Source organism: Camelina sativa, chromosome 7, assembly GCF_030686135.1.
Source record: "Camelina sativa cultivar CO46 ecotype springtype chromosome 7, ASM3068613v1".
In the NCBI taxonomy this organism is placed as follows: Eukaryota; Viridiplantae; Streptophyta; class Magnoliopsida; order Brassicales; family Brassicaceae; genus Camelina; species Camelina sativa.
In genome coordinates, this window is record NC_141886.1 from 17,044,623 (window position 1) to 17,059,694 (window position 15,072).

Consider the following 15,072-nt stretch of genomic DNA (forward strand, 5'->3'; position numbering starts at 1 on the left):
GGAGAAAGAGAAGGAGATCAAGCTTTTTCCTTAAAGTAAAGAGAGAAACAGAACTGTCAGGGTTTGGGAGAAGGAGGATCCAACTAGTCAAATCGTTTCGAAAGGTATTTATTTTTCGTAGGGTTGTATATAATAGATTTTTGTACACTCTCCTTTTTTACAGAAGTGAATTATAGTTAATATTCTAGGAGATATTGGCAGTTTCGTGGGACGTTTTGTCTCAGTCGCGGATTGAGACCAACGAGTGTTTCGGGATCGATTGCGGTTTCATCTGAGATCTGATCGTGCTGAAAGTTTGTGGGAAGCGTCTGGACATATAGACCTTGCTTCTAGCTGGAGGGATTAGAAAGTTAACGGTTTGTTTTGATTTCGTGGTTTCACTTGTGAGGTTGTTTTTTCTGTTTTTTTTCTAGCAGTTTGTTTTCATTGTTTGTTTGTTGTTGTGATTGGTTGTAGGAGCGAGTTTGGTTGTTCTTGGATATTGGAGAGCCTCTCATTTGGTTGTTGTTATTTTCTTGAATCACTTGTTAAGGTGAGTGCGTGACCATGAGCTTATCTAAGCGATTGGGTTATATGACTTGTTTTGTGTGATGATGTGTAGGTGTGGTGAAAGTGTTATTGGTTGTTCTATTTAATGGTTGTTTGTTATATTTTATTTGTAGTTGGACTCTTGATTTGCTTGTATGTATAGCTCGTAGATGGGAGGATCGCCTCACTGGATATTTCTGGTAATACTCACGCATCTCATTGTGTTTGTGGTGTATGTAGAGGCAAAGTGTGACTGTGAGATCATGGCAATGAAGAGGAGGATATTCTAGGGACTTAGTTGTTATGTTTTGGTTTATGCTAGGTTGCTAGAATTGGAATATTGGTGTTAGAACCATGGTTTAAGTTGCTAGTTTTTGGTCTATGATTCTGATTAATTATCCCTATATATTAATAGAGAAACACTCTCACAAAAAGCTGATGTGTCGCGCTCACATAGCTCTTGTGCTTTTTTTTTTAATAGATACCCTTACATCTCATTATCATTTACATAAATATGTCATTGAAAAATATAAGGTAATGTTCTTTTCTATTATCCCCTATATATTAATAGAGAAGCATTCTAACAAAAAGCTGATATGTCGTGCTCACATAGCTCTTGTGCCACTTTTTAATAAATACCCTTACATCTCATTATCATTTACATAAATATGTCACTGAAAAATATAAGGCAATGTTCTTTTCTATTAGTTTTAAAACATCAAAGATTTAATCAGCAATTAAAATCCAAAAATGTATATAATTATCAATTTCATAATATATTTAATTATTATAATTATATTACATTTCACAAACAATAAAAAAATTATTCATTTATTTACCACTTTTATACATTTTTCTCATTGCATTTTTTAAACTTAGGATTAGTTTAAATTAAACTGATTAGTCTAAACAATATTGTTTTATTTATTTAATGGTATAGTGATGTAGATAATAATGTGAAACATAAAATATGTGAATTTGATTTTTAGAAACACAAAAATATATTAAAACTTTCTACACCAACTTAAAAAATTTTCCAAGTTCAAATATTTCACGGGTGTAATTTATTTTACAAAAAATAAACACAAATTTGAATAAACGAAAAATAAACTTTACTTACATATTCTGTTTTACACATAAAAACTTAAATCTCAAATAATAATTTAACTATAATATTTTATTTAAATCAATTTATCTCGCACTATGTGCGGGTTGGTACCTAGTTGTTTATTATTATTGATATTTTTGCCTTGCTTATTTGGTGATTTGAGTTCTGCATATTTAAATAAATATTTTTGAGTTATTTATTTACTATTTATTATGTATTAATTATAATTTATTAGTTATTCAAAAAAAAAAAAATGGGTCGGGTCGTTTTAGTTTGGTATCAGAGTCCTTACGGTTCTAGGTTTAGGTTCACTAGGTTTTGTGCTGTAGATGTTTGGGATTTGCACGTCTTAATTGATTATGTGAGTTAGTCAATTGTGTGTGGCATGGAGTCCTAGAACATCCTCTTCGAGCCTATAGTGTGATTCCACGGTGAGTTATGTTTCTGTGTTATGTTTAATTGCGTGCTTAGCCTTCCGTTCATGGTAGTTCAGATGGTTAGAGAGGATGATGTTGCTGTCGTGGTCGTGGTAGGGGTAGAGTCCTAGTGGTTAATGATATTGTGGACCAGAATGTGACAGCTGAGGGTGTCGGCGAGTCGCAGGGCCTTCAGGAGGGATCCACGAGTGTGACCGGTGGGGGCAGTGTTCGAGTGGTCGGTGATGCTAGGGTTCCGGGTGTGGGAGTCCCAGCTGGTGGAGTTCCTGTAGGAGGTGTTGACCTGGCGGGCTTGTTGACACAGCTGTTGGAGCGGATACCGGGAGTGGATCTGGCTCAGGCAAATGTAGTACCGCCAGTGGCTGCGGATGTAGGGGTTCATTCTAGTTATGTCAGTATGCTGAGGGAGATGAACTATATTGGTACCAAGCGGTTTTCGAGAGGTACTGATCCTACTGTTGCTGATGTGTGGAGGACGAGAGTGGAACGTAACTTCCAATCTCTCAGATATCCTGAGGAGTTTTGGGTGTATATAGCAGTCCACAACCTGGTTGGTGAATCTCAGTTGTGGTGGAGAGCAATGACTGCTAGGAGAGTGCAGAGGGAGATATCTTGGGCTGACTTCATCTTGGAGTTCAACCGTAAGTATATTCCTAGAGAGACACTAGATCGGTTGGAGGTGCAGTTCCTTCAGCTATCTCAGGGGACTCGGTAAGTGCGGGAGCTTGACTTGGAGTTCAGTCGACTTCTAATGTATGGGGGTCGGGCTATGGAGTCTGAGGATGCTCAGATCAAGAGGTTTATGAGGACCCTACGTGATGACTTGAGGAGGATATCCGGGCACAGCCAGTGACGGTTAGTCCAGAAGTTTAGCCTAGGAAGGCTCATCACCATGGGGGTTCTGGGAAGGGCGGCAAGCCTGCGCAGGGAACCAAGAGGAACTGGGAAGCTACGCAGAGACCGAGTGGTGCAGGGTGCTACGGGTGTGGTAGTTTGGAGCACAAGGTAGCTAGCTGTCCCCGTAGGAGTGCAGCACCGGCAGCTTAGGCAGCAGTTCGTTTATTATCATTGCAGGGAGCTTGGGCACATCAAACCCCAGTGCTCCAAGTTGCAGCAGATGGTAGTGGCAGCGGTGCAGCATGTGGTGCAGTCTGGAGTGCAGCAGGTAGCACGGATTGAGCAGGCGCCACGAGTTTACACGACTGTCGAGACTGGTGGAACTAGTGTCGGGGCGATCACAGGTATAATTTCTTGTACTTAAATTCGTGAATTTCAGTAGGTTCAGATTTTATGTTTTGTCTGTGTTAAAATGTTAGGTTCTCAACACATAAAGTTTGTGTATGGACCTTGTTGGTGGGCAGGTTTCGGTAGGGAAGTATTAATCTACTTAAACTAGCTACATTATAATCTTAGCATTTTGTGAATATTGTGCAAACCTTTATTCAGTTCTTTTCGTTTCGCTATTCGATCACTCGACTATGCCGCTATTACAATATCTAGCTTACATACCACATACATACTAGTCAAGCTTTATATCATTTATTTAACAGTTTTCACTTTTCCGGTAACATGTTATTAGTTTCATATATATATATATATATATATATATATATATATATATATATATATATATCTAAAACCAAAATGAGAAACATAGACAAAGGGCCAATCGTCACTTGCAAAAATGTTGATTGTATATATGATCGTCGATAAAAAGTGGAATGGCGAACTTTTGCTCGAGAAATAGATATCACTCTAAATTAAAGAGAACTTCTAGATAAAGATTAAGAGAATATTCTAAAATATTGAAGACTAAAAACACTGTTTAGTTTAAGTCTATACGATAATAACAGATAACTATCAATCGTATCGTTGTTTTTTAAGAAAGTGTAAGAATCGTCTCAATCAGTAATTTGAACCCAGTTGTATAGCGGTAACCTCCCAACCGTATAAACCATTGTCACCAGTGTTTTCCATTAAAAACTCCATGAACGAAGTCATGAGTTTCGGCTCAAACGAAGTCAGGAAGACTAAATTTTTCGGTTTCACGCATTGAGCTGGATCACGGCCTTACAGATTCAAATAGCTTTTAATATGACTATCCTGTAAAACATAAAATGTTTAATGCAAACTTAGATCTTAAAGATTCTTTCTCAGTATACACTAGAAAAGAAAAAAATAACTCATGGGCAGTATATATACCGGTAACCGGTAGTAAGTTGCGGTCCACAGCGTTTAGTTTTAGCGTCTTTACTCCAGGTGAGTTTCATAGCAGCTTTTCTATACCAGGAATGACAGACGGAACAATCATTGTTTCAAGAGTCAAAACTTCGACTTTCATCGCCGGGAAAGGAACATCAATGACGTTAGCAAGAGATAAGATCTAGCAACATATAAATGAGAAAATAAGAAGTGCAGTCTAATGATAAAAGGAGACAAAAGTACTTCTTGGAGCTATTATTCATGTTTTCATAATAATCTACCAAAGACAAAGAAGGATATATATATATATATATATAACCACTATAGTTATTACCTCAAGAATGAGAGCACCAAACGTAAGCTTCTTTACATTATGAAACTTTTCTATAATCTTTGGCACCATCTCTTCAATCAAATTAGTTCCGGTACAGTTATAGAAAAGAAAATCACTGGAACGGTAGATGTTAAAGTAAGCTTCGGTTAAAGAAGAGACATCCACTAAACCACATTGTATCTTAGAGTGCTTCAATCTCAAGAAATGGATATGTGGTGCCACAATCTGCTTTAGTCCCGGATTATCTATATCCAATCTCTTTAGCCGCAGCGGCTTTGTCAGATCAAGAAGCTTAAGTTTATGACAGTGATGCAATGGCAAGCTCTCGAGCAGTGGTGAGCAAGAAAGAATCTGAGCTAATGATGTATCAGAGAGTTTGCAAGAACTCAAGGACAAGTTCCTTAAGGATGTCCAATACAAGATATCAGTAGTTTCCGAGTCGACCAAGAGTAGCCTGCTGTGCAAGTAAAAGAATAAATCGTAATTAAGAAACTCAAGAGACAGCTTCTCCATGTTGCGCGACCTGGAAAAATCGATCAAGCTGTCAATCATGTGTGCCTTGCTGCTTACGCAGAGATGAAAACTCATGATCTTGGGAGCTAACTAGTTAGCTAGGGTTTTGTTTATCGAGTTAGCGTCCGCACTATGGCAATCGATGGAGAGAGAAGGTGTATAAGACCATACATGCCTCCATCGCTTGGACAAGACAGAGGTTCTGATCGCGAACTTAGTCGGAATAAAGGAGAAGATCAGTTGTAGTATCTCGTCGGGTAAAGAGCTGATAATGTCCACACCGTCATCTCCGGTCATTCTGTTTTGGTGGTGATTGACGGATTTAGAAAAAAGAACTACTGTAGTTATATTATAGTTTTTAGTGGACTATACCCAAGTTGGTTATGGACCAAGGCCCAAGTTCTAAATACTTTTATTCAAACAGCCATTTATACACAAACTCTAGCCGGCGGGCACAGTCCAGACATGAAATATAGAGCAGGGGTTGTTAGGGTTATCAAATTGACCACGGGCTGACCTGCAATAACCCACAAGAAAACCGGTATCGCAGCGGGGCGGGCTAAATGCGACCGGTTAGTCTGCATTGACACCCTTAAAACTAACCTTCTTCACCTAGAGAAATTTGGATCAGACCGTAATAAAATCATTGGAAGTCAACTTAATCTAGAGAATCTATTTGTCATGTAACAAAAATTAGAATACAAAAGTCTTTTTAAAGGACGAGAGAGTGTATCGATTTGGTGAGAGAAGAAAAAACAAGTTCCAACACATCGAGAAGTCAAGTGTCTACTTTTCTCAAGTGGAGCTTTCTGTTTTCTGTTTCTTGGCCTTCTCGATAAGAGGTTTCAACTGTTTCTTCTCGGCAAGAAGTTTGAGGAAGTTGAACAAAAACGGAATGTAGTTATGCTTCCTCCTAATGTTCTCCGTTCTCCATTTCATGAACTTCTCTTCCTCCATCACAATCTTATCACTCACAGCCTCAATCCCAATGCTCACTTCACCAATCAACGCGTCTGCTTCGCTTTTGTCCATACCAGTAGCCTGCTGCTGCAACAGCTGTTCCCTCTGCCTTTGAAGCTCCTTGAGTTCCGCCGTGTAGATATCCTTCCTGTTTTTAATGACAGCCAAAAGATTGAACCTAATCTCGCTCTGTGAGTACCTCTCAATCCGTTCTTGGATCACTGGTTGAACCATTTGCAGCCACTCGATACCACTTTGGTCTTTGGGGCATGGACCAAGGCTGATAGGTCCTTCCTTGAGCCCATCAAGCTCGTACAAGACTCCATCCACAGGTATGTAGCTTAGGAAATGGTATACATCATCGTCTTTTGTAGCAGCTTTCTGTTCCTCCGGGACGAATGGCTCAGGCCTTGCGAAACTGTTGTGAGCAGTCCGAATCGCCTCACTGTTATTGATAGCCAAACCCTTAAGATCGGATGGAAAGTTCTTGCTGAATTCTTTCAGCGCTGATAGTTCAGGCCCAATGTCAACCTCTGGAGAGTTCAAGAGGATAGCCAGAATTGCTTGGGTTGCACAAGCATTGTTAATGACCTATAAAATTGGAATTTTGAGACAAAAAAAAATTGAAAAGGTAATACTATTACTCAAATGCTATGCTTGTGTTATCGACACGAACCTGATTTGCGAAAAATAAGTTTGAAACTTGATCTTGGATTGTTGGACGGTCATCTTTTTCCCCAGCTTGCCATTTGAAAAGAAAGATCAGACCATATACAGGCCTACAAGGAAGCCACAGGGTTGATAATCATTCATCAAACAAGGGCATAGCTATAACAGACAAGTAAAAAATCTAACTCAAAGACATTGGGGTTTGTCTCAAAAGAATATTATTTCGACTGCAACAAAAAAAAACGGAGTCCACAAACTTCACAAGGGAATAAATAGTCATGGATGCAACTACTCACCTGAGGTTATTGAGAGAATCTAGATCCAGCGAATACAATTCTTCAACCTACGGGGGAAAAGAGTAAAAATCAAACGGGATGTTCTAAGTGGTAGAAAATGATGCTATTTGCAACATCCAATTCATCTGTTGAGGATTTATTTAAACATGAAAAAGGGACGAGTAAGGATATCAGTATAGTACAGAACAAGCCATGAAATAACAGAGACTAAGGACCTGAGTAAGAAAAATAGTACGAAAGTTCCGATTTTTTTGCTTCAGAATAAAGGAGTAGTAAACTTTAGACTAAAACATAGCAACTTAGAGACAAGAAGCACAATGCCTTTTCTCAACTTCAATTTCATCATCATTCCTATACGTCTACTCCTTAAATTCTTAAAAGACAGACATGACTTGATAATGTTTCCACACATCATGAATAAATTATCACCAACCACACATATAATGCAATGTTATGCATCGCTCTATATACCCCAAAAATGAGAGCTAAACTGGAGGCAATATTAAAGAGTATATTACCTGCACTCCTTTGACTTGCATTTGTTGAATAAGCTCCGTAAATACACCTGCAGTTGCATAAATATATACATAAATATAAGCAAAAATACAAAGATGCAACAATCAAGCATACAGATGACGTTCCCATTATGAAAGACTAACAAGAGCCCACCACAGAATATAACCAGAAACAGACTACAGACAGTAAGAGTATGTAAAAAAACCCTTCAAGAGATCTACACCAAATACCAATATCTTCTTTACTAAATGAACCCAAATATCATCCAAGCCGGATACGAACTATCTACAGGAACTATGAACTCATCATCAGATGCAGCTAAAAATAACCAGTTGAATAATACTCCAGAATCTGGAGATAATCTTCCATGTTTACCAAACCCATACAACACAGACTCCTTCAGATATTCCCACATCTACTCACATCACTAGGAACACAGATTGTACAACTTTACATCAAACAAACAAGATATATAGTAGTAAGCAAAACAAGGATTTAACATTCTAAAGTTCGAATAAACAACTTCAACACAGTGAGAATCAATTCAAGCACAAACCCAAACCCAAAAACCCCATAAAGAGTAATAAAAACACTAAGGAGACACAAACGTACCAGGATCCGACTCAATCGTGCACCAAGACATGACGAAACTACCTGTAAAAATCACGAAGCGATCACTGTATGAGCAAGCGCAACAATACACGGAAAGAGTAGAAGCCTAATACTAGTTCAGACGGAAAATTCGGAGGACAAAGATGAAAACGACGAACTTACTGGAAACGAATCGCCTTGAAACCTTGCTCTAATCGAACTGGAGAGATTTGGGATGCTCAAGATCGCTCTCTATGAATCCAAATTTCGGAATTAGGGTTTAACTTGGCCTGATTTTATTTTTCTTTTAAATAGTCGCCTTGTCGTGTACTCGTGTTTGTTTTCCGGGTTTAGTTTAGTTGGCTCGTGCTACTGTGTGGGGTTAGTAATACTAAATAGTTGGACCTTTTTTTCATATAATATAAGTGAAACACACAAAAATACAATAAATTCTTAGATTACGGTAAAAATAAAAATAAAAACAGAGTTACATTTTCCAATAATTATTGACAAATATTTGTTTTTTTTTAAATGTCGAACAAGAAAAATACAGTAATAATCTATGTTTTTTGTGGGTTACGATATAAATAAAAATAGAGCTAATTTGTCCAATAACCAGAATTGGAGCCAAAATAAACAATATTGCTTTATAAGTTGGCTAATTTCCGAAATGCTCATTACGTTGATCGATAGTTTAGTTTTGGTTCGGTGGTTCATATATACAACTTGGTAGGTTTGGGCCGTTAGTCTAACACACTTGAGCTTAAGTATTTTTTTATAAGTTTTTCTACGATTTCAATTTCTTGATAAATCAGAATTTAAAAAAGTTTTTCTACGTTTTCAATTTCTTCATAAATCAGAATTTAAAATTTTTCTACGTTTTCAATTTCTTGATAAATCAGAATTTGTGTGGCCACAATGGACCGCAAACGTATGCATGGTGATGGTGGTATACGTAACAGGTGGTCAAGCCAGAGTACAAATGGTGGAGAACAAAGGTCAATCCTTGTTCAATGCGGTGGGTCAAACTCAAGTTCTTGTGGTTCCACAGGGCATTGAGGTTGTCAAAACCGCTTGTTAAACAGATTTGAGGTGGACATTTAGTTCAACACTACTCAACGACGTAACATCTTATTTGAGAGCATCACCTACAGATGTGATCAAAGTGGCGTATGAAGAGTCATGGAAGAAGAAGCAAATGAGATATAGTTCAGTCAACTATAAACAGTAATGGCCATGACACCTTCTTCAGGACAGTAACTAAAAGCATTTAAGTACTAGTAGTAGCCAACTTCCACAAAGCTTCAATGCCAAAATACGTACAACACTACTACATGATATAACATAATAAGAGATTTCTCCAGGTTATAAGGTAAAAAAGGGAATGAAGGTAACTTCTTTCAGCCGAGGAAATCTTTCATTGGATCCTCATGGTGAACTCTCTTCATCCTGTAAGCTTCCATCTCTTCCGGAGTCACCTGCAATGATATAACAGATTTTGATTTAAGTCTCAACTAAATCAAGAATATGAATCAACAGAATCTTAAGGTTGGTTCATTAGATCATTACATCGTTGTTGTATTTGACATTGTACTTGCGTTTCCTTTCATCTTTTTCCACCCTCCTACTGAGATCCTCCTGCAAAACAAGAACATAAGAAAATGCGTCAGAGAAATCTCCAGGTCAGAGAAACGTTTTTGCAAGAGAAAATATGAGTGAAACTATTGCTTCTTACCTTTTTAAGAGCATTAGCAAGTGCCTCCTCGTTCAATTCCAAATCTTCAGGAATATCGGTTCCCCATGAGGCCATTCTCTTCTCTTCAACCTTTTTTGGGCTCTCTGATCACCAAATACAAAACCAATGTTACATGTTCAAAAACTTAAAACAACTTAACAAAATATGTATATATAGAAATGGGTGGTCACTAGACATCCCTCAAGAGCAATTTGTCCATCCAATGCAACACGAAAACATAAGAAGATGGAAGAATAAATAGAGTCTATACATACCTTCAGTGGCTTCTTTGCGAGCAATATTAGCTTTCATCAGATCAAGGGCAGCCTCTGCAGCTTCAATTCCAGCTGAACCCGTGCAGTAACTATTGCGAATCGTCTGTTGGCAACATTTATATCCCCACTGATGATCTTTCCAATATGAGCCCCAGACACTAGTGTGATTGTTGGCATGAACATCTTCTTCATATTTACTCTTTGGCAATATCACCTCCTGTTACACAACAACACCGTATTAAGAATGACATATATTCACACAAGCTGACAATAACTCAAGGAAACCATCAAAACCGTACCTGTCCCTTAATAATCCTCCCAGCTCGGTCATACTCAACCTGTCTTTCGCTCTGCCCAAGCAAAAGTTCCATTGGAATTTCATCTTTTGTAGCTGCATTCCCGTACTTGTCCATGATTGTGTCCTTTGTCTGAGATTTCAGTTTGTCCTTTGCAACCTGAAAACTCTTATAGAGCAATTCAGCTTGGGAGGGAGCAGCTTGCATATGCATGTCCTGTCCCTTGTCAAATGCTTCCCATGAATGGATGTTTAGCTGTTTAAACTCCAAAGCTTGGCCACTGTTTCTATACTGGTTATCTCCCTGGATAGATGATAAGGAAAAAAAAATGGTTGTTATGTAAATATCATCAAAATATAAGATACAACTTCATGATCCATGATGATGAGGAACTTACCAGATAAAATTTGTCATTTGGATCCGCATCTGGAAGAGGGTCTTCACGCATGGATCGAGTTTTAGGGTCATAATGAGCTGAGTTGACGTCAAGATTCAACAAGTATTTTGCAGTATCTTCTCTGATACGCAGATTCCTGAAATTAAGTGAAGGTCACACCATTAGTGCATCAAGTAAAAGAGTCCAGCCAAGAAAACCTCTGCGATGGAGATGAGATATCTTGTAGATGAAGAATAATGACTAGTCCATACCTTACAGTTCCTGTGCTACCACCACCAGTTGTTCGAACACGCTTTTCAACCTTTGCAAAATCCATCTGCCTGCTCTCATCAACCTTGGCTTCATCGACCCTTAAGTCATCTTCTTCTTCATCCCCATCACTGGCTGCATCATCACCTTTTTCGTTATTGTTCTTTTCCTCAAGTTTCTTAAGTTGCTGCTCCTTCAGGTACTTCTTACGCGCATCCTCTTTTGCTTCATAAAGATCTATCACACGATGGTATGTTGAAGGATCATAACCGTTCCATCGATCCCTCTTGCCATCGTAGTCAAGTTCAAAACTCTCAATTTTCTCATCTGGTGCGATGTTCTTGTCTGTGTATTTTGCCCCAACCTTACGAGGCCTATCCATACAAGCTTTTGCAGTATGCGTCATTGCACCACAGCTTCAAAATAAGACAGGCCAAATTAGAGAGTGAATAAATTAAAACAAACACAAGATTTTCCAATCTCTCAAAATAGCCAATTTCTCAAAATTTCAAAGTCAGAGAAATAACATGTTGGGCACAGGAATGTCACAACGATCAAACGAATAAACATTCAAAGGGACTGAATCATAAAGCTAATAACAGAAGTCATGGAAACAGACAGAAAAAAAGAGGGAAGGACATACTTTTGACACGCTCCCTTCCGGTATTTTTCGGCTTGAAAGATCTTTGCACCTCTGTCATACCATGACTTAGTGTAATTAGGATCACTCTTCCATTTCCTTTGATGCTTCAAACTCTGTCAAGACCAACCAACAAAGAGTGTATTCAGTGTGAATGTTCAAAATAAGAAAATTCAGAGAAGCAAGTGAACAAAAGAAGGATTTAGCTTACCGGTTTTTCAGAATTAAGATACCATGGAGCAGATGACATGTACTGCGGGATATGAGGATTAATTTCCTTTCCATCCTCATCTACCTCAGCTGGAGCAAGCCCGGCTTTACGAGCCTCCTCTAATTCAATTTGCTTCCTATGATCTTCCCTAGACTTGAAAGCAACTGCAAAATTCCCAAGATTATATATAAGTCAGAAAACATTCAAAACTCACTAAACAATTAACTCTGCAGAATTCAGCCAAAATAACAAACATCAGAACAATAAGTAGGCATATATCTATTAAATACCATACTGTATCTCACAGATAGAAACAAAGAAACCAAATCAAACTCTTAAAGTACCACAATTTGGAACTAAACATAACTAAAACCAAAACAGAGCGAACTAATGGTACACCAACCCCAGAAACTGTCAGAACCCTAAATTCACAACTAAAACATTACAGAAGTAGATATCAGAACAGCCAAATCGAGAAATTGAAGGCATCGATCACATATGGGGAAAAACTGAATCTCTGATTCAGTAAGTGTCACAAACTGAATCAAATGAAAAGCAAAAAACAGAGATCGATAGAGAACTCGATGATACGGCAACTTCCAAAACAGAAATAACCCTAATTTCATGACAAAAAATTACGAAAGTAGGCTTTCAGAATCGAGATTCTTAAGCGCCAAAGGGAAATTCAAAGCCAAATCGAGAGGCTAGCTAAACTAAATCAGAAGAAAAATCAAAGGATTTTGGTACCTGAAGCCGTCGCCATGATTATACGATCGTTAAGCTTTCGACTCTTCTCTGAGGCGAAATCTAAAGGAACGAAAGAAGAAAAGGTTACGGCTTTTATGGTTAAAATCAGGTGATATTGAATGTGTAATCAAATATGGGCCGTCCTAAGGCCCATATTCGGCCCGTTTATTAGTAAACACATCTTTCTTTATTGTAGAGACCCAAACAAAACTTCTACTTATGCAATTTTTGTTTTTCTTTGATCTTTTGCAGTGTTTTGAAATTCAATTCAAAGAGTCAGACAAACCGGACTCAACCATGACCGGATGCATCGAGTTTGTTTTGACAAAAAACCGGGATATAGTTAAAAGTGACTCAATTTTTTATTGATAACAAATTTGGAAGGACGTACCAAATTTGCATGTTTTAGGAGTTTATCGGAAGAGAGAATAACAAGTTTTATATAAATGCAAAAACCTGATAATATGCATCATACTATTTTTTTTCCTTTTTTTTTATGTAAAGATGAGAATGAGTAAACGATATTCATATTCCAAAACCCTCCTAATTGATCTACTTCATTTTCATATTATACCAAATTAAGTTCAACAAAGCTTTGATGAAGTTAATCAGAAGCCATTCTAAAGAAAATTTTAGTTAATTCAAACTTCAGAATTTGAGACCATGAATGGTTGTTAGTTTTTAAATGGGAATTTGGCTGAGAATGCCATTTTGCACAAAAAGTTTCTTACAAATGCCAGTTTTATAATTTTCTTCTGCAAAATGCCACTTTCTATGTTTAGGGATGGAGGAAATGACGAAAATATCTATTCATGAAAAGAGGTGAAGAGAAGACGCAGACAAATTCAAAACGGCAACATTAATGATGATGGAACACATATTAATGGCAGGGAAAACAACTATGTTGGTAACATAGTTAGTCCTCAAACACTTCAACAGTGGGAATCAAAACGTCTTCCAAATTGTCGACGGACAACAACCATGTTAATAACATATTTAGTATTTTTGTACAATAATAGACTAATGCATATTATGTTGTAAAAAATGGTCCACCAAAAAGTGGACATCTACCTTAGCTGACGGATCTGGTCCACCAGGGCCACATTATGTCAGTGAGAACGCCATCAACATAACTGCAATGACGACATATTCAGTTGTTGGTTGTAAGTGATAGCATAAAAAATTTGAATAACAATTATGACAATAAAGATGGATGACCAAACTGATATGAACATGTAAATGGCAGACATATATGATAGTGGTGGACATGGTTTTGATGGACATGTATCATGCCTATTTAATCTGGTCCAATCATAAAACAGAAATAAATAACATGGGTGGACATACCTTGGCTATTATAACTGGTCCACCTGATGTAGGACAAGTCTTTTGCATGCATCGTCATCAGACCTGCAATAGGGACATACATGTCAATGGTGGACAACTACTGTCTGTTGAATCTGGTCCACTAAAACGAACAAGTGACATAATTAGAGTGGACCTACCTTGACTGTTGAAACTAGTCCATCGGAGGCAGAACATTCCCAATTCTTGCGTCGTCATCAGACCTGCATTGGAGACATGTTAAGACAGTGGACTATGGAAATTTTATGTCTGTCATGGACAAATGAAAAGATGTTTGTCTATTAGCAGAGAGAGAATACATTTCCGAGGTGAAGCGAAAGATATAGTCCTTAAAATATAGCAAATAACATAATATGGTCCTCTAAATAAAGCGAAGGACATAATACTTGTGGAAAAAAACTAATATGTTGGATCTGGTCCACCTAAACTACAACCTACAGTGTGGACAATTTTATACTGATTGTAAAGGACAACAAAATGTAAAGCCAAAGGGATATTAATGACTTAAGAAACCTAGGGAAATAATCGGGGTAGACAAAAATCTTGGATTTTGGATTATGTCCACCGTATCTGCAGACTTGGGATGTAGACAAGTTGTTTAGTTATCAATTGACAAAAAAGGATATGGTCCACAAAATGAGACGAAAGACATAATGTTGGCGGACAACAACCTTATATGTTCGCTCTTGTAACATCCGCGAACCAAAATCCCAGTTCAGAGATTGCATCGGTCGATGCAAAGTTGTTTTCTGCGGATGAGTTTAAGTTAAACGCTGCGTTTTGAGCAAAGGAAAAGGGGAAAAACCCATAAGTCGTTCTTTTGTCTCATTAGACGACTTTGGCCATTTTTGGAGAGAAAAGAGAAGAGAGAAGAGTGTTATTGGTGTTCTTGGTGTTTCCTGTGGATTGGTGGCTTTCTTGGTGAGATCTGATGCCTAGGACGTTGTAGGAGGCTTCTAGAAGTGTTTTTCCTGCGTGTTTAAGGTTCAGGATTTTCTTGGCA

At 37.8% G+C, this 15,072-nt stretch overlaps 2 protein-coding genes and 1 pseudogene across 2 annotated transcripts; all 3 read right to left on the bottom strand.

Annotated features, from left to right (window-relative positions):
• Positions 1–3,978: 3,978 nt before the first annotated feature.
• On the bottom strand, positions 3,979–5,419 carry LOC104704618 (F-box/LRR-repeat protein At5g02910 pseudogene; annotated as a pseudogene).
• A 338-nt stretch (positions 5,420–5,757) lies between these two features.
• Positions 5,758–8,534, bottom strand: LOC104701160 (ubiquitin carboxyl-terminal hydrolase 2). The gene is made up of 6 exons (XM_010416806.3): positions 8,338–8,534; positions 8,176–8,217; positions 7,566–7,612; positions 7,048–7,094; positions 6,759–6,861; positions 5,758–6,673 (listed from the first exon to the last, which is right to left on the bottom strand). The coding sequence occupies exons 2-6, from the start codon at positions 8,204–8,206 to the stop codon at positions 5,918–5,920; spliced, it is 984 nt and encodes a 327-aa protein (XP_010415108.1). The 5' UTR covers positions 8,207–8,217; positions 8,338–8,534; the 3' UTR covers positions 5,758–5,917.
• An 805-nt stretch (positions 8,535–9,339) lies between these two features.
• Positions 9,340–12,819, bottom strand: LOC104701161 (pre-mRNA-splicing factor SLU7-A). Its single transcript, XM_010416807.3, has 10 exons — positions 12,705–12,819; positions 11,958–12,121; positions 11,750–11,862; positions 11,109–11,522; positions 10,858–10,993; positions 10,464–10,763; positions 10,165–10,381; positions 9,890–9,993; positions 9,724–9,792; positions 9,340–9,632 (listed from the first exon to the last, which is right to left on the bottom strand). The coding sequence occupies exons 1-10, from the start codon at positions 12,718–12,720 to the stop codon at positions 9,555–9,557; spliced, it is 1,611 nt and encodes a 536-aa protein (XP_010415109.1). The 5' UTR covers positions 12,721–12,819; the 3' UTR covers positions 9,340–9,554.
• Between the last annotated feature and the right edge of the window lie 2,253 nt (positions 12,820–15,072).